The 19,326-nt window shown below is 37.8% G+C and overlaps 1 protein-coding gene across 3 annotated transcripts in view; it reads right to left on the reverse strand.

Annotated features, from left to right (window-relative positions):
- Positions 1–19,326, reverse strand: part of LOC142347846 (uncharacterized) — a 176,361-nt gene that overhangs the window by 36,088 nt on the left and 120,947 nt on the right. Inside the window, exons 2-5 of one of the 3 annotated variants that reach the window (XM_075398978.1) lie at positions 5,376–5,650; positions 5,127–5,317; positions 3,447–3,628; positions 3,109–3,255 (exon numbers count right to left, since the gene is read on the reverse strand). In XM_075398978.1, coding sequence (XP_075255093.1) covers positions 3,109–3,255; positions 3,447–3,628; positions 5,127–5,317; positions 5,376–5,563 — 708 coding nt within the window. In that variant the 5' untranslated portion in view covers positions 5,564–5,650. Of the gene's footprint in view, positions 1–3,108; positions 3,256–3,446; positions 3,629–5,126; positions 5,318–5,375; positions 5,701–19,326 lie in introns of those variants that run through there. The other 2 variants (XM_075398977.1, XM_075398979.1) reach the window with 2 other exon arrangements.

The following is a 19,326-nucleotide window of genomic DNA, read 5'->3' on the forward strand; positions in this document are numbered from 1 at the left end:
AATTCAATGATTTTGAAAATGGGTGCACGTGAGTCACCCTCATGTTGATACTCAATAATATCAAGGTATACAAAAATAAGCTGTGACCCACATGTTATATCAACAGGAAAAATACCAAAAGGTCTGTTAGGGGTGTTCGGGGTTCCATTTTCTATATTTGTCTTGTAACCGATATGCACAAATCCGGCGTGCGAAGGGTCGGGTGTCTTTAAAGCCAAGGATGCTGGGAATGTTGTCTTGGAATGACAATCCTTCGTTTTTACCAAATGTCAACGTGAGCTTTTGCGTGACTTTGTCGAATCGGCGATCGAACTGTTTTAGTTTTGCAACGCGAACAATTTCCGAGACTAGATCTTCCCAGCTGTTGTAAATACCGGTCCGCATTTTTCTCAGTTGTCCTGATCGATTAATCGAAGCAACAAGGTCTGCGCTTGAATTTGTATAAACAACAATTTCTCCAGAGTTGACGTTATTGATGTTTGATGGGAAAGATAGAGAAGTCAATGCTACTTGCCATTCTCCCTGTAAGTGTATCGATTGTGATAATTGGTTCCGAAATGATGCCATCGTATTTTCATTGAAAACGTCCATTGATGCATTTGATAACAAGTCAATTGTAAACTCATCGCTGTTAGAAATCATTGCTCCTCTTCAGTGTTTAACACATCAACTTGTACTAACTCCGGTTCGTAAAAATTCCCTAGGATTTTAACGTTGTTCGCGTCAATCCGATTGTATGTAGGTGGACTTGTTGTAGCCAATCGTAGTACTGTGAAAACTTCGTCTGTATAATCCTGAGTATAACCTTTTCTGAATGTATCGTCTGGTTTCGCTATTCGTACCAGGTCCCCCTCTTCGAATCGTGGTTTATATTTATTGTTGTCCAAAGCAATCAAAATTAAAAATGGTTCATATTTTTTGAAATCTTTATTTGGTGCTAACTTTGTAACGCGGTTAACACGACTGTTAGTAATATTTACAATATTGGGAAGCTTCTTTATATAGTTGCAAGTCCATTTTTCTTCCAAATATCTGTATATAATGTTTTTAAGTGATCGAATATTTCTTTCCTCAAACGCAGATTTGGTTTCATTTTCGGTTGTATACTAATGAATCTTTTTGTTTTCACAGAATGTTTTGAACTCGCCCCTGAATTCGGTGCCTTTGTCCGTCCACACTTTCTCTGGTTGTTTCGTCTTTATCATTTGTTTGAAGGCTTCAACGCAATCTTTTGAATACATCGTTTTGAGAGGTTGAACACGTAAATAGCGTGATAAAACGTCAACTGCAACCAATAGGTATTTGAACCCATTGTTGTGCTTAGCTATTTTGTCCATATAGGCTACATCCATGGACCAGATTTCGTTTATTCTGTAAGCAACTACCTTCAATCGTGGGAAACTTTTCTGGAATTGACGATATTTAGTGTACGAGTTCTTCGATTGAAGCATTGCTCAATTTCCTTGTGGGATAAGCCGCTTTCCTCTTTTATGCTGGCAACACTTCCAATTGCTGCTTTTCCTTTCGTGTAAACGTTATTCAGTTTTTGGATTTCCGCTGAATGGAGTTTTCCAGCCTGTCGGTGTTTTAATTTCTTCTTCTGCGTCTGCAAAGCCTTCCTCATCAAAGCTATCAGTCTGTTTTTTCTGCTCTCTCGACAGCAAGTTTCTGTTCACTGGCTGCTCCATCTGGAAACTGACGTAGTTTTTGCGCTCTTGGAATTTTAATGAACCTCTTTGCGTAAGTATTACAAGTGAGATGTGGTGCAAGGTTCAAATAATTCAATACTTGATAATGGTCAGGCAAAAGTTTTGATGATGTTTGCTGTAATGCGTAGAGGAAAGTTGAGGCTGGAATGTCGGTGTTCCTTCCTGATTTCACCAAACTCTTTCCGTTTAGTGTCGTCTGGGATACTTTGTTGCTTTTCTTCATCGGAAACCGTGACGTCATTGGTCTGTTGCTCTGTGTTCTGCTGTTTGACCGCTTCTGGTGGCTCTTGTTTTAAAGTTCTCTGTAGAAGCGATAGTTGTTTTGACTTGTTCTTTGTGAATGGATTGTTTAATATTTCCGAAACTTGCGGTTGTTCAGTTGTAAACATGTTGCGAGGAATGAGCATCAATTCCTCAGTTGGCATTTTTCTGTAGAAACTCTAAACAAGGCCTGGCAATCAGTCGAATTAGAGAATGCCCTCTCGTTGTTTGGAAAAGCTTACTTCTCTGTAGTGCGTCAAAAAAATTTTCGGAAAGTTGCCGCAGTTGGGATTCGAATTGTCGTAGTTCTTTTTGGTTGATTGGGACAACACCAGAGAGCACGTTCATTACACAATCGCTTAGGAACCAAATGAATTCAATCTCTTGAGCTAGAAAATTTCTCTTGTACTTCGATTTGGGGTTGCTGTTAACGCACCAACGCTTCAGCATAAGCAATGTCTCTTTTTCATTCGTATTTGGTGTAATAACAGCTTCCTCCGAAGGAATATAGAATATTGATGGTTCGGGACCAATGAGTTGAAAAAAATCGTAAGCCTTGACTTGTTTTCGGATCCAGGTCAATGATTAAATGTCCATAGGGCTGAGTTGTTGCTAATTTGTATGTGTCCTTGAGTAATTGGAGACAGTTTAACTGTTTTCCGATGTATTCTATTTGTTGAATGTCACGTAATGATTTGAATAAAACTATATGAGTGGTGTTTAGGTCAATCGTCCTAGACCATTTACTCTGTTGGAATACGTTATGTTTGACGTAGATCACATGAAGTTTTCTGTGTCTTCCTGACGTAGCTATTTTCACAAACTCTTTGTCGTTGAAAATTTCCTCGCATGAGTCATCATAAACGAGCAGACAATTCGAAAGCTTTTTTGTTATATCCAATCCGGAATACTTGATGAACTCGATGTCTGGTATTTTTTGTTGCATAGCTGTAAATGTGTCCTGGAACTCTTTGTAGAAGTAATAAATTTTGGGAAATGCTGGAAATCCGTTAAGAAGTATTGCCGCTCTCGTTTCCAAAAAACGCCAATTTTACTTATATTTACCTTTTTGGATATTGGCCATGAAATGCAAGCAAATCTAGAACGTCAACGGTTAAAAGAAAATAAATGTACTTACATCTTTTTCCCGTTGCTCCTTTAGCATTTTCTCCTTTTGGTCCAACATCTTCCTGCGTTCTTCATCGCGTTTTTTCCTCGCAGCAGCTGCTTCCGCATCTTTCCGTTTTTTCTCCGCTTCTCTTTGCTTTATGAGATCCTCCTTTTTCTGTTAAAAGAAGTACCAACTTTTGCATTTAGTGCAAAACTGAAGATACAATTACTTAGTAGTCTCCAAAAAACCACTGAATTTGTATCTGAGAAAAATAGCATAGATTTACTCACCGTTTTTCACATTAACGAATTATTCATTTTGTTTGGAATGATGTAATCAAACATGTTGCTGAACAAGTAACTTACACTTCTGAGATCTACAATTGACTGCAGCAGAGGCGTCAGTTTGGCCTCCTCTGTAAGTTTTTCTTTATTTCTTTTTTCCAATTCTTTTAATAAATTCTCCTGGTTAGCTTGAGCATTTGCTTCCTTCGGTTTCGCAGGAGTCTCACTTTCGTACGACTCGGCGAAAGCTTGAAAATCAGTATCTAAAAACAAACAGCGAATGATAGTCGAAACGAACTGGGGGAACGCTCAATCAGCGGAATTAAATGATATCTTACGGTATAGCCTTCGCCTAAAAGTAAAATAGTTTAAACAAAAGATACCATCACTAAAACTAGATATTAAAATTCAGTCAACTGACGTAGACAGAACTGCTCTCGGACGATGTTTGCATTGAAATTAAAACTTCAAGCCTGGATTATATATTGATGCATTATCATAGAAACGTTGTCAGAAATTATTTTCAAAAACTATTGCGAAAAGGGAATAAAATTGACGCGTAAATTCAAAAGCATGTTATATTTTGATAAGAGAAAAGGAAGAAAATCAATTGAAGCTGGTCATTTCTTACCTTAGATTTAAAAAATTATTGAAGCAGAAAGCAAATATTAAAAAATTTTGACGTTAAAGAAGGGAAGCCTGTTGTTAGAGATCACAGCATGCATATTTTGACGAGACAAGTAGAACACAACTTTCCAACTATTGGTAAAAAATTAGGTTTCACTCATGTTTTGTATAAACTTAAATATTTGCGCCATTTGTCCAGATTAATCGCAGTTTTTGCAGTAGATAGAGCTGAAAACAGGTTATTTATAACAGTTCCAATAAAAAACATGCTTAATCAAAATCAAGGGTGTACGAAGAGCAGTCATAGGAGATTATATATTATTTAAGAGATGGCACTCTTCAGGTGTTTTTAAGAATCTTTCTCATGTTGAAATCAAAACGGCTATTGTAACCGATAATAGTACGTTAACTGAATTATTATCACAAGCAAAACTGAATGCTTTAAATAAAAAAAACTCAAATTTAGTAAGTCTGAAATTTGCTTCTGATACTTAAACAGGTTCTATAGATAAAACTAAAGCAATATATAGAACGGTGAAGAAGAAAAAAGTTCAAGCAACACTTCAAATCCAAAACAACGTTGACTGCATGATCATCAAACAATCTCTTTAAGGAAGGCTAGAACCTTTCAAAAAGAAAAAAACAAGTTCGGACACAACGCTATCAGCCCAGTTATCTGATAAAATAACCCAGGTAATGAATACAGAAAGTTAGGCTGTCTTTCAAGTCAAGGACCTAATACATTTTTTTAAAAAAACCATAGAGATAAAGCGAACTTTGTCCTTCAAAATTCAGGACCTTTCAAAAAGATTGAAAGAAAACAAGCCAATACCTCCACCTCAATTTTCACAATTTACAAAGAGAGCGAGCAAAACCCGTCCAACTTGCGGGTTAAAATATCGGATTATAAAAACGGCTTATAATATCATCTCTAATCTTTTTCAAATTAACTAAACACTGTTAATAAAATTGGGATCTTTTCCAATTGTGCCCAAGATTTTCAACTTAGTCAAAAACATCTCACTCAATGTGAGTTCTCGATTTCTATTAATGGGGTTAAAACGCTATTGGTATGCACACTTCGTCTGAGAGCACTTCGAAACAATTTGAAGTAATTTCTAAATTAAATATTACCATCATCGATAGTTGACTGTTTGCTATCTTGTTTCGATCGATTCGACTTCGGAAGCTTTGGATAAGGTGCAAGTTCCACCACTAGATGTCGGTCATCAACAAATAGTCCGTCAAAATGCCGATGAACTTCCAAAGCTTCATCCGCACTTCGCATAGCCAAGTAAATACGTCTGGACTTCGACTGCTCCATACTGAAAAGCTTGGATCCAGAAAATGGGTACTTTTTATGACAGCAGATCATTAACCTACCAATCAACATTTCCCAAGAAGTAGAAGGACTCTATTCTTTCTTTCCAATCAGCAAAATATTCTGGGAGCTCATCAGTAATAGACCCAGATCCGTGATGATCAGACTCAAGCGGTGGAGGCAAATTTCTCACAACCACTTTAACGGCTTCAGGCACTTTTGCCTTCACTTCTGATTTGTCTGCTGCCATCGACCACACTATTCGCTACATTTCTCCTGTGTTTGTTACAAAAAATGTACTGATAGCCAACATTTTTTGATTGAAAGAGAGCATTTCTCACTATAAAGACAGAACACTTTCTATAATGCTATAAAACTTGAGAATCATCAAACAGTTTTATAGTATTGCAACAGTCTTTTACATTAAATTTAGACCGTGCTGTTTTTAAACAAGACATTCAGCGTATATTCAAGAAAACAATCTATATGCTTGCAGCAAAAAAGAAGCCATTGAATTTGTCAACTACACAAAAAATTTAACCACGATTTTTCTAAGAAAAACTGAACAACGGCTATTTATTATTAATTCGATATAAATTCAAAATAACGTATCAAACTCTTAAAAAATAATCGGAAAATTAGAAGAATCGGTAAATAATCGTTCGAAAAGTGATAGTTAACGCAGCGTTTTAATTTAACAGATGTTTTCCACTTTAATAAAAAAACCCCAGATCACGCTGAGTATTGTTTTTTTTTAAAGTGCAACAAAAAAAGGAAAAGGAGGTATGATCCACTCAATGGACGGAAAAGTGAAACTCCACTATGAAACACCACATCAGTCTTTAAATTTACTGCAAAAACGCAATCTATTTTAAACTTACAGCAATTTGCTAGGCTCTAGAATATTACTTTACTAATTAGGTGTCTAGCCTCCCCTCCCGCACAACAACACTAAGTATTATCAATATGTGACACGTTTAGTACCACTGCAGCCTCTGAGCCAGATAATTGATCGGCGTAGAAGTGCGAAACTTGCTTCATCCTAATGTATGTCATTGCGTCCGAGCATGTGTCATCTTTTATTTCAGTGCTTTCATTTGCTAGTTGCCTCACAGTGCTGCAGAGGTCACCTTCCCTTCCATGCAGAAGACAAGCAGAACAAAACTTTCAATTTCCCAACATTGTTGTTGGTAATTCAAATTTTTAAATGTCACGTGATATTTGTATGCTATCTTGACTACTTTTAGGCATGAATTCTCACGTTGAAGAAAGCTCTGCTTAAACTGCACTCCCAAAGGTCGATTGTTTTGATGTGAAGTCGAGCATTTTCATTAGTGCTAGTAGATTTGTTGCAAAAGCTTTCGCCTTCGACGTCTTAGCATGTGTCATGCAGTATTTTCGCGAATGTGTCCGACTTTCATTGTGACGCATTTGGGTATACTCGAGCGTTTGCTCAGTGGAAAGCCTTAGTGTGAGTTTTTTCTCAGTGGAAAGCCTTAGTGTAAGTGTGTTTTTTCCCTGTGGAAAGGGATAGGGTGAGTTTTTGCCAAAAAGGGAAGTCGACAGGTGTATTTTTGCTTCAAACTTGTAGCGAACGAACAAACCACCGCAGAATTCCAATTTTGTCAACGTAAAACAGCACCATTTTAGTGGCAAGGCAGTGAGCAAGTTCGGGGCTCCTTTTGCTGATGTCAACCAGTAACGTGACGTTTTTCGTCAGGTAACGTGCAGAGAATACCCTTCTTAGTGAGCTTCCATCCTCTTAAGTAGAGCTTTCAGTTTGTCTGGCATATTCCTCCCCGTATCAGGCGAATTTGCGGGTGATTTTCATTTCCAAGAGGCTCGACAGCAGCGAGGGACACAGCGTGATCAGTGTAGTATTCTGTTGGCTCCATGATGTTGAATCCACCTTCTGGGGTCGGTAGCAAATACAACTGGTGTGCAAAAGATGTTATAGCAATTTTTTCAAGTTTCCGATTAGATAAACTGTTGCGACGTAGTTGCTAGGAAGGATTAACCCGAACCTTCACTACCAAGGGTTGTTCACAAAATACGGCAGCCATCAAATATTGACACTAGTTCTTCTGAAATTTTCATAAACTCTGTAGTTTGCGTGCTGTTTTACCATCAATTGGCACTTTGGAGCTTTTACTGCGTATCCAAAATGATCCAAAACTAAGGTATCCAAAACGTACAAATTGTTTAAGAATGTATATTGAAAGTCCAGATAAAAGTTTGGCGCTTCTCCGTGAGAAACCATAAAATTAGTACCAGATGAGCTCTGTAAACTTGCTCCTTAAATTGTCAAATTCACAACGAAAATCTTGCCTTAATTATTGGAGGCATGACCATATTAAACAGATTCTACGTGGAATTCAATTTTCTGCTGTTTACGGGAAACTAGCCAAATCCTATCTAGATTTTCTCGGGAAGCAGACTTGCACGGTTTTCTTAATTTGGATCCAGTAAAATTCTGATTACTTTTTGTCCAGTGATACAAAAACAGACGAAACGGCCGAATCATGAGGCCCAAATTGATTTCAAAATCAGATTTAACATCAAAAGTTACGATTTGTGCGTTCAGTTTTGTCAACGCGTGTAGAGTTGGTTGAGTATGGGGTTTACGGACTTTAAGCGTGCACGGGTGCAATGGGGGTGAGTGATGGGAGAAAAATTCAACCAAAAAAATTTGCCGTTCACACCATCAGTTTATTACTTTTGATGTTCATTACGCCTATGAGGACGGAAAATCCACTACATCCGAAAATTGATATTACAATTTTCTGCTCGATTAACCAACTATTTATTCTTCACTTCCAAGACCACGAGACCTGCAATTTAACAAACTAGCCTCATTGTTGTGATAATCTCAATAAAGAGTCGCCAATTGCACTCCGGAGGCTATTTAAATGTGTCATTTTCTCTTATTTATTATTACTTGATAGTTTCAATTACATAGACTAGCATGTGTGAATATTTTGTTCAATTTTGTTGTGCCTTTTTACCTACTAAGAACTGAAAATTTGTTGTGGTGTCTCTCCGTATTCATTTGTGTAAATAACCTGTTCAGCATAGTTTGAAATGATTATTGCCTGATATAATAAGCAATTGGAGTAAGGGTTTCTTGCATATGCTTGAGCGATTTGGTCCTTTTGTTGCTGTTGTTGGGGATTTACAGTTTTCACTGAGGGGATTTTCGTCCCAGTCGTCGTCTTAGAAAATTGTCCTATTACTTCTGCAGATCTGACAGTCACAGCATAGATGCCAGCTACAGATGTTATTTTCGTCGAATCGCTCGTTTACAAACTTCCACATGAAATTTAAAACTCGATTTTTAAGGCCTTTTGTGAGTGTCACACGTATGTAAGAAAAGGGGTGTACTAAAAACCTTGGGTTTCAAGGTCAAAGATTTAGTTTAAATTTTAATTTATTACTTGATTAATGACTGACATAATCTTGATAGGTGTCGACATATTGAAATAGACAAAGCTCGGGCTTCGAGCAATACTAACAATTGTGACATATCAGTATTTACTTGGTTAATTTACCACGGTGATAGAACCGATATTGGGTACGGGCAAAACTGAGGATAAAACTCACTCATTGAATAATAAACCTACCTTCAGAGTTAATCACTCAATTAGATCTTCATTTATTTGAAACAATTCTCTTCTGCTTTTATCTACTTATTAATTAAACTTCAATCCTTGTATTTTAAACAAGTACCACGCCCAACTACAAAAGATAATACATATTGCGCACGGGCGGCTGCTATAGTGGCGACAGAGATTAAAAGTAAATAGAAAACCACCACCCAATAACATTGATCGTTGTACAAATTTCCAAGAGAAATCTATTTTTTGTTTGAAAACCATTTTTTAAACTCGAGTTCGACGTCTTAACATCACGACCCAGAAGAGGAATTGTGGACTGCTGTCGAGATTCGACAACAACAACTGCCATCTTGGAACTATAAAGTGAGTACTCCCTAAAAATTCGAATAGCATAAATCAGGGCGTACATGTATTTTGATAATAAAATAGCGTTCAGAAACATCAGTATTTTAATTTGACTTAATTTGACTTAAACTCAAGCGTTAAACCTCGAGTTTTTTTGCATTTATTGACGAGGGAATTAGAGTTTCAATCATATTTAAAAGCTGATAACTAGAGTGTCGGAAAAATAGTTCGAGTTTCGAACAGAATTAGTGAAATATTTTGAATAACAACAGCTTTTAAATAAAATAAGGATGGCGCGGCACTCCTCAAAAACGCTGTTACCGGAACCGTTTACTGGATCAAATGATTTTGAAAGTTACATTACACACTTTGAGCTCTTGTCACAACTTCAAAAGTGGCAAAGAAAAGAAACAGTAAACGGCGCCGAGGACCAAATTGATGAACGGCCGCATTATTTCGCGTTAAGGTTACAAAAGTCGGCTATTGATTTCTATGGTACACTTTCGGAGGACACTAGAAAAGATTATGACGAGACCGTAAAGGCTTTGAGACAATATTATAATGAGAAACCAGTAGTGTTCCGGGGGAGGCTAGCTAGGAGGGTCCAGCAGCCTGGTGAAAAATTAACAGATTTTCTCGGTGATTTGCAAACTTTAGCCTTGAAAGCATACCCTCAAGAGTCTAATAAGATAAGAGAACATCTCATTTTGAGAGGATTCCTCGAAGGCATAGAAAATAGTCAGGTGCGACTCGACCTGAGAAAGAACTTGGGTGACGCGGATATGACTTTAGACAAAGCTTTAGAAAGAGCACTACACATTGAAGCAGTCACGAGAATTGAGGAGGAGGATAATGAGGCGCGGGTTTCTGCCATCCAGTCGAATAAAAACACACAACTGGTTAATTCGATTAACGATTTAGTGCAAACACTGCAGACTAATCAACCTAATAGGCGAGAGAATCAAAAGTTTTCATCGCAAGGAGCGCGGCCAAAAGAGTTTCTGCGCGGTAGTCAGCGAAGTTCAAGAGAGAACGAAGATAGAAATAGAAAAACTAATAGCTATACTAGAAGCAGCGCTGAGCATAGACGAAACAATTACGAACGTAGAGCGCGTTCGCTAACACCGGGAGGTGAGAACAGAAGCCGAGATCGATCGCACGAGAGTCGTGCCGAGCAGTCGAAGGCAGCGGTGAGTTTCGAGAAAGAAAAATGTCTCCGTTGCGGTCAGCGAAACCATGCATCTAGGGAATGCAAAAATTGTTTCGAATGCGGGATCCTAAATCACTTCAAACGAAATTGTCCGTATTTAAACGAGAATTAGCTGGAAATGCCAGGGCTTCATTTTCAGCCGGCTACGTAAAAACCTTGCGTGGCGGAAACAGCCCAGTGGAGGCGTTGTTCGCAAAAATAATGATAAAAGACAAATTGATAATGGCCTTAATTGATAGTGGAAGTAGTGTTAATATTATAAGCGACACACTCTACAAGCAATTGGGGGAACCGAGCCAGATCAGAATGTGCAACAAAATTATAATAGCTGCCAATAACGGGAAAATGCCTATAATGGGGTCAACAGATATTCAAGTTCAACTTCAGAAATTTACATGTGAAATAACAGTCAAATTTCTAGTGACCAGAATTGAGATAACGCCTTGTTTATTAGGCATGGAATTCTTGTACAATTTTGACTGTATTTTAAATCTCAGAAAGAACGAACTTTTTTGCGGGGCGATTGGGAAAACATTACAATTGGCCCCATCCCAACGAAGTAATAGGAATCTGTTTTTAATTGCTGCGAAGGATCAAGAATTACCTCGTCGCTGCGAGGGTTTCATTAAATGCATAATTATCGATGAAGAAGGTAACATAACACAGCAAACAGAAATTATAGTCGAACCTATGAAAGGGTTTGAAGACAAATCACACTTATTAATAGCGAGATCGCTGAATGACATGGTTGATGATGTCGTATGGGTTCGAGCTCTGAACCCTACATTAGAATCAAAGAAAGTTTACAAAAATGCGAGAATCGCATATGCGGAAAACATTGAAAAAATTTCAAGAGTACAACAAAATAACCCCGACAATAATAAAAAGCATAGGGACGAATTTGATTTCGACAAACACGTGAACTCAAGTTCAATGAGCTTGTCTTTTGAGGAAATGTCAAAACTGAGGTCACTTTGCACAAAATATGAAATGATATTTTCGCGAAACTCAAATGATATGGGATCTTGCGACCGAATTTATCATAAAATAAAATTAAAAAATGATGCTGTGCCATTTAGACGTACATACGGCAGCATGAGCTTTGAGAAAAGAAAAGCCATGAAGAAAATTGTCGAAGACTTGGAACGAGATGACTTAGTCGAACCAACACACTCTGATTGGGCAGCATCATCATTACTGGTACCAAAAAAGACGGAGCCTGCCGTTTAGTTGTAGACTATCGTGGTCTAAACGAACAAATAGAGAAAACATGCTGGCCTTTACCGCAAAATAATGAGGTTATTGATTCACTGGAGGGAAACATGTACTTCTCAAACATTGATCTTCTGTCGGGATACTTTCAAATGGCGCTGGAAGATGAGAGTCAAAATGTAACAGCTTTTATTACACCTTTGGGCCTATATAAGTGGAAGAGGCTCCCTATGGGACTAGCTTCTGCACCACGAGCTTTTCAAAACCTAATGGAATTAATTTTTGCTGGTCTCTCTTACGAAGTAGCTTTAGTTTATCTAGACGACGTTATCGTCTTCGGAAGAAATTTTGAAGAACATCTTAAACGGTTAGAGCTGGTTTTTAACGTTTATCGGAGATTGGATTAAAGATTAAAGATCAAAATGCAATTTCTTCCAAAAGCGCGTCAGCTTTTTAGGACATATTATATCTGAGAGTGGTGTCGAGGTCGACCCAGAGAAAGTAAGAGCGGTAGAAAAAATGAAAGAACCATCATCCCTAAAAGACGTCAGGGCTTTTCTGGGCCTTGTGGGCTATTATCGAAAATTCATTCTGGGTTTCGGAAAAACGCAGAACCTCTTTACAGGTTACTAAATAAATCAAATAAATTTGAATGGAGTACAGAGTGCACAAGTGCGGTAGCAGAGTTGAAGAAAAAGCTTTTAGAAGCCCCAGTTTTAGGATATCCAAACGATAGGGATCAATATACATTAACTACCGATGCATCGTTGACAGGAATTGGAGCAAATCTTACACAAAAACAAGGAACTGAGGATAGAGTTATCGCATATAATAGCAAAACTTTGAGTAAAAGTCAACGAAACTAATCAGCAACTAAGCGGGAATTATTCGCAATAGTTCATTTTACCCATTATTTTAAAAACTATTTACTTGGTCGGCATTTTTTAATTATAACGGACCACAGGGCTCTCGTGTGGATCTATAGCTTTAAAGAACCAGACGGTATGGTTGCAAGATGGATAGAGAAACTTGGGCAATGTAATTTTGACATCAAGCATTGAGCAGGAAAGAAAATCCCACACCCGGACTGTCTTTCGCGGATAAACACAGAAGATGAAGGAACAAACAGCTTTCGTTAACGCTATTGCGCTAGACGTAGAGCAAGACGATACCGACTATAGTAGTCGAGGTTGGCAGTTACACAAACTGCAGAGAGTAAAACTGCGAGATTCGCAGCAAAATGATAATATACTCAAAGAAGTATATTCATGGGTCATAAACAAAAAAAGACCCGAACCACGGCAAATGAGAAACGGAGCTTCAAAGGAGTTATTGAAATACTGGGTTCAGTATAAAAATCTTTTTCTCATAGAAGGGATTTTGTATCAAAAACACCAAACAGAACCTAACTTTGAAACAGTTTACCAAATGCTGGTACCCTGGGGTAGAGTGTCCAACGTTCTTGAGCTGTTGCATGATTCGCCTAGCGCAGGACACTTTGGTATAGAGAAAACGTACAAAAGAGCTTGCGAAAGGTTTTATTGGCCGTGCATGAGAAGGGACGTAAGAAACTGGATAGAAAGCTGTGACGTTTGCCTAAAAAGGAAAGGCACTAAGCAGAAACATCGGCATTCACTCTCAAAATGGAAACCTAGTCATCCATTTTGGCAAGTATCTCTTGATTTCATGGGTCCACTTCCCGAGTCTCAGCGAAACAAGTACATTTTGCTTATCGGTGATCAATTCAGTAAGTGGTATGAAGTTGTAAAACTTCAAGAGTACAACAAAATAACCCCGACAATAATAATAAGCATAGGAACGAATTTGATTTCGACAAACACGTGAACTCAAGTTCAATGAGCTTGTCTTGTGAGGGAATGTCAAAACTTAGGTCACTTTGCACAAAATATGAAATGATATTTTCGTGAAACTCAAATGATATGGTATTTTGCGACCGAATTTATCATAAAATAAATTTAAAAAATGATGCTGTGCCATTCAGACGTACATACGGCAGCATGAGCTTTGAGAAAAGAAAAGCCATGAAGAAAATTGTCGAAGACTTGGAACGAGATGAGTTAGTCGAACCAACACACTCTGATTGGGCAGCACCATCATTACTGGTACCAAAAAAAGACGGAACCTACCGTTTAGTTGTAGACTACCGTGGTCTAAACAAACAAATAGAGAAAACATGCTGGCCTTTACCGCGAATTAATGAGGTTATTGATTCACTGGAGGGAAACATGTACTTCTCAAACATTGATCTTCTGTCGAGATACTTTCAAATGGCGCTGGAAGAAGAGAGTCAAAATGTAACAGCTTTTATTACACCTTTGGGCCTATATAAGTGGAAGAGGCTCCCTATGGGACTAGCTTCTGCACCAGGAGCTTTTCAAAACCTAATGGAATTAATTTTTGCTTGTCTCTCTTACGAAGTAGCTTTAGATTATCTAGACGACGTTATCGTCTTCGGAAGAAATTTTGAAGAAGATCTTAAACGGTTAGAGCTGGTTTTTAACGTTTATCGGAGATTGGATTAAAGATTAAAGATCAAAATGCAATTTCTTTCAAAAGCGCGTCAGCTTTTTAGGACATATTATATCTGAGAGTGGTGTCGAGGTCGACCCAGAGAAAGTAAGAGCGGTAGAAAAAATGAAAGAACCATCATCCCTAAAAGACGTCAGGGCTTTTCTGGGCCTTGTGGGCTATTATCGAAAATTCATTCTGGGTTTCGGAAAAACGCAGAACCTCTTTACAGGTTACTAAATAAATCAAATAAATTTGAATGGAGTACAGAGTGCACAAGTGCGGTAGCAGAGTTGAAGAAAAAGCTTTTAGAAGCCCGAGTTTTAGGATATCCAAACGATAGGGATCAATATACATTAACTACCGATGCATCGTTGACAGGAATTGGAGCAAATCTTACACAAAAACAAGGAACTGAGGATAGAGTTATCGCATATGCTAGCAAAACTTTGAGTAAAAGTCAACGAAACTAATCAGCAACAAAGCGGGAATTATTCGCAATAGTTCATTTTACCCATTATTTTAAAAACTATTTACTTGGTTGGCATTTTTTAATTATAACGGACCACAGGGCTCTCGTGTGGATCTATAGCTTTAAAGAACCAGACGGTATGGTCGCAAGATGGATAGAGAAACTTGGGCAATTTAATTTTGACATCAAGCATAGAGCAGGAAAGAAAATCCCACACGCTGACTGTCTTTCGCGCATAAACACAGAAGATGAGGAACGAACAGCTTTCGTTAACGCTATTGCGCGAGACGTAGAGCAAGACGATACCAACTATAGTAGTCGAGAATGGCAGTTACACAAACTGCAGAGAGTAGAACTGGGAGATTCGCAGCAAAATGACAATTTACTCAAAGAAGTATATTCATGGGTCATAAACAAAAAAAAGACCCGAACCACGGCAAATGAGAAACGGAGCTTCAAAGGAGTTATGGAAATACTGGGTTCAGTATAAAAATCTTTTTCTCATAGAAGGGATGTTGTATCAAAAACACCAAACAGAACCTAACTTTGAAACAGTTTACCAAATGCTGGTACCCTGGGGTAGAGTGTCCAACGTTCTTGAGCTGTTGCATGATTCGCCTAGCGCAGGACACTTTGGTATAGAGAAAACGTACAAAAGAGCTTGCGAAAGGTTTTATTGGCCGTGCATGAGAAGGGACGTAAGAAACTGGATAGAAAGCTGTGACGTTTGCCTAAAAAGGAAAGGCACTAAGCAGAAACATCGGCATTCACTCTCAAAATGGAAACCTAGTCATCCATTTTGGCAAGTATCTCTTGATATCATGGGTCCACTTCCCGAGTCTCAGGGAAACAAGTACTTTTTGCTTATGGGTGATCAATTCAGTAAGTGGTATGAAGCTGTAGCGTTACCCAATCAAGAGGCAAAAACTGTGGCAAAAGCGTTTGTTGAACACTGGATAGTAAGATTCGGCTGTCCAGTCAATCTACACAGTGACCAAGGGTCAAACTTCATGTCTAAATTGTTTCGTAGTCTTTGCAGTGAACTAGGAATTCAGAGGACATCAACCACATCCTACCACCCACAAGGGAACGCGATGATTGAACGAACAAATCGAACAATAGAAGAATGCCTCTCCAAATATATAGGACAATACCAACACGAGTGAACTAATTTTCTACCTTTAGCGATGATGGCTTATCGATCATCAATTCATAGGGTAACAAGATACAGCCCAGCGTTTGTGGTACTGGGTTTTCCACTGTCGCTACCTATAGACTGCATATATAGCACACCACAGACCACAATATATGCAACACCAAGTGACTATGTTTTCACGATGAAACAGAAACTACAGGAAACACACCAGTTGATTCGAGAGTATATGGATGTCGAACAAGAACGCCAGAAGTCGTATTATGATCGCAGTAAGTATGAGCCGTGCTATAAAATTGGCGAAGAAGTGTTAGTTTTCAACCCAACGGTTAAAAAAGGAGAAAAAAGAAAATTTCCTTCTTTCTATAGAGGACCGTACATAATTGTTGAAATTATAAACAATTTGAATATCAAGGTAGAAGATAAAAAGACGAGGAAAGCTATCAAGGTCCATTATGACCGACTGAAAAAATATAAAACACGAGAAAAACCATTCACGCCTGAGCCTCGGGCGAAACGAAAAACAACCAGTGAGGAGCTAAAGAATAGCAATTTGAACAGCTCAGACGATGGCGATATAATTGAAATAGAATCATCAACAGACAGTGAAAACAATCTAATTACAGAAAATCAATCGGAAGCTGAGGATGCTAGCGATTCACTAAATGTTACAAATGAAACGCCTGAGAATGAAGCTAAAGAATCAGAGCAAGAAACCTCTAAAGGGCAAGAGAAGGCACAAAATGTTCCCGAGGGTGGAGGTGCAACTTCATCAAAAGCTACCGAGTACACTGAAAAAAAAATCAGCAGAAACAAAAATTCCAAAACCAGAAGAAAAGCAACAGGAATCTAGTAGTAAAACAAAAAGTACTGAAGAAAAGATTAATAGTAATGCCAGGGCACCAAAAATGGCTACAAGGTCTAGCAGTCGATTAAAATCGGTGCCTGAGAGATTAAAAAATTACTTTACTGAGCAAGATGAGGAGTACTTTAGCAGCCAGGAAACTGAAGATGTTTTTGTTTCAGGAAAATCCAGAAAGAAATAATGGAATCGAAAAGAAAGACGAGTTCGTCTGGAGCATCGTGTGATGGAATATCACTATGTTTGTATCTGGCATTGCTAGCCGTTTTTGCTTCTCCTTCACTTTGTAATAAATTATACGGCTATGATTTTGACAATATCGTATCAACAAAATTGTATTCTTTGGATTACAGTACAAACTGTGATAACAAAATTCGAGTATCGAAAACAATAGAAGAAGGTAGTTTGATATATGCTGAGGTTCAACCCGAGATAAAATTAAGATTTTGCATGTATGAAGCGGCATATACTGTGTCTGCACTTGAAAAGAGCAATGTATATGACGATGTTGTCTTTATTACCAAAAACTCAAGACTCTTAAAATCCATATATCCATTAAACGAAGGAACCTGTAGGAGCATTTGGCAAAACAAAAATTTTGCTTTACCAGGTTTTGGAGATAAAACCTTTAAAGTCAACAATTCAGTAACGGAAAAGATTTTACAACGAGCAAGTGAAACTACGTATGCCGAGGAGCAAAGCCAGAGCTTCATGAAAAAAAAATAATCGTGAAGGTGCTATGTATGCTGAGCCTGTAGAGTGGGTTTCACCTACAGGAGTAAAACTTATTGGAAATGTGATGATCAATGCAAAACTTTACATCGGAACAATTTGGGGAAAGCTGATACAAAGAAACCTCTTAAGCTTTAAGAATCCCCTAGGTTTCTCGAAAACTGTTTTTTTATCAAAACCACATATTTTGAAGACGATTTAGTAAACTATTTTTTTTGAAAATCGAGGTGAGCAAACAAGTCAAACGATCAAACACTTTAATAAGGAGGACCCTGTAAAAATTTTTGGTAACAACAAGACCACTTTTATCAGAGGAAAAATATTACACAAAAACAAATATGAAGATTTTGCATTAGAAATCTTAGAGGAAAAAGCAAATAGTTTGTGTGGACAGCAGGTGAAAACAACCGGAGTTCCAGGTGTTTTTACTCCGAGGAAAGTTCAGAACTGAAAACTGGTAATCTTAAAATAACCATGGAAATATTTCTTTCAAGCGTTGTTGACACCTTGAATTTCGAACTTCTCAAGGAGAGAGAAATTTTTTTTGTGAAAATTAGAACACTCCAATGCGAGATTCATCGACTAAAAATTCAAACTATGATTGAAATATCAAAAAACATTGTTAGTCCATCGGTAACGCTCTTCGAGAAAGGAACTCACGTCGAAGGAGCAGGATCTGTGTTATCTGTTCATAAATGTGCAAAGATGGTAGCAACAATAACTAAACTTCCTTTTTGCACAGAAGAAGTTCCTGTGTTAGTAGAGGGTCAGAATCTTTCTTCTTTTAGATATATGGACCCTATTACAAAAATTTTGTATCATAATTATACAATCGCTGCATGCAACCCGCCGTACCCAAATGTTGTGAAATTAGAAGACGGCAGTTTTCAACAATATGGAGAAACGCTGAAGAAATTCAATCGTAAGATATATCAGTGGTCGATGAATAATAACTTAAACGTATGTGATGAAAACCTGCATCGCAGCCTTTTCTCCATATCAGACGTCAAACAGAGTCAAATTGCTCAAACAATTCGCCATAATAGTAAAGGAATTATCAGTCGGGAAGCATTCCGAGATTCGGATGGAAAATACAGTCATGAAAATTTTATTCATTGGAACGCTCAGTTCCAAAAACAATTTTTTCTAACAAATGAAATAACAATTTTTCATAACTTAAAAATTGAAAGCTTATACGTTTGGTTAAAAGCTAAGGACATTGCTGTGTCAGTCTTAACAGTCTACCTCATATTCCAAAATGTGAAAGATTTTCCAAAATTGTTCATCTATTTAGGATTAGTCATTAATGGAGCCTCCTCGCAACAACTGTTGCGGAATCTCGACCCTGTAACGGGAACACGTATGTATAATCAACTACTCAAATTAATTAATGAGCGTCGAGAACAAAAGAAAATGATTGAAGAGGAAGAGTCCTTGAAAGAGTCGGTTGTGTAAAAAAAATGAAAATGGGTTGTCTTGAGTTCAAGACCCAAAAAAAAGAATGAAAATAACTTGTCTTGAGTTCAGGACGGGAAAAAAATGAAAATGACTTGTCTTGAGTTCAAGACCAAAAAAAAATTAAAATTAGTTGTCTTGAGTTCAAGACCAAAAAAAAAGAAAAAGAGTTGTCTTGAGGTCAAGACAATTAAAAATAAGGGAGAATTCTTGATATCAAGACTGAAAATATTGAGAAACTTTAGAAGCAAAAATGGTTTTTATTAAACATAGCAGGCAGTGAGACCCCACAAATTGGTGAATATGTGTACTATATGTCAGAGTTGTGGAAAGTTATTTCGGAGATTTCCCCGGGAGTGTACCGAGTGGAATCTTGTCTGTCACGGACTCGGAAGGTGTCTACACTAGAACTTCTGGCACCCGCCAATA

This window comes from Convolutriloba macropyga, chromosome 10, assembly GCF_964194025.1.
Source record: "Convolutriloba macropyga chromosome 10, txConMacr16.3, whole genome shotgun sequence".
NCBI classification, from domain to species: domain Eukaryota; kingdom Metazoa; phylum Xenacoelomorpha; order Acoela; family Convolutidae; genus Convolutriloba; species Convolutriloba macropyga.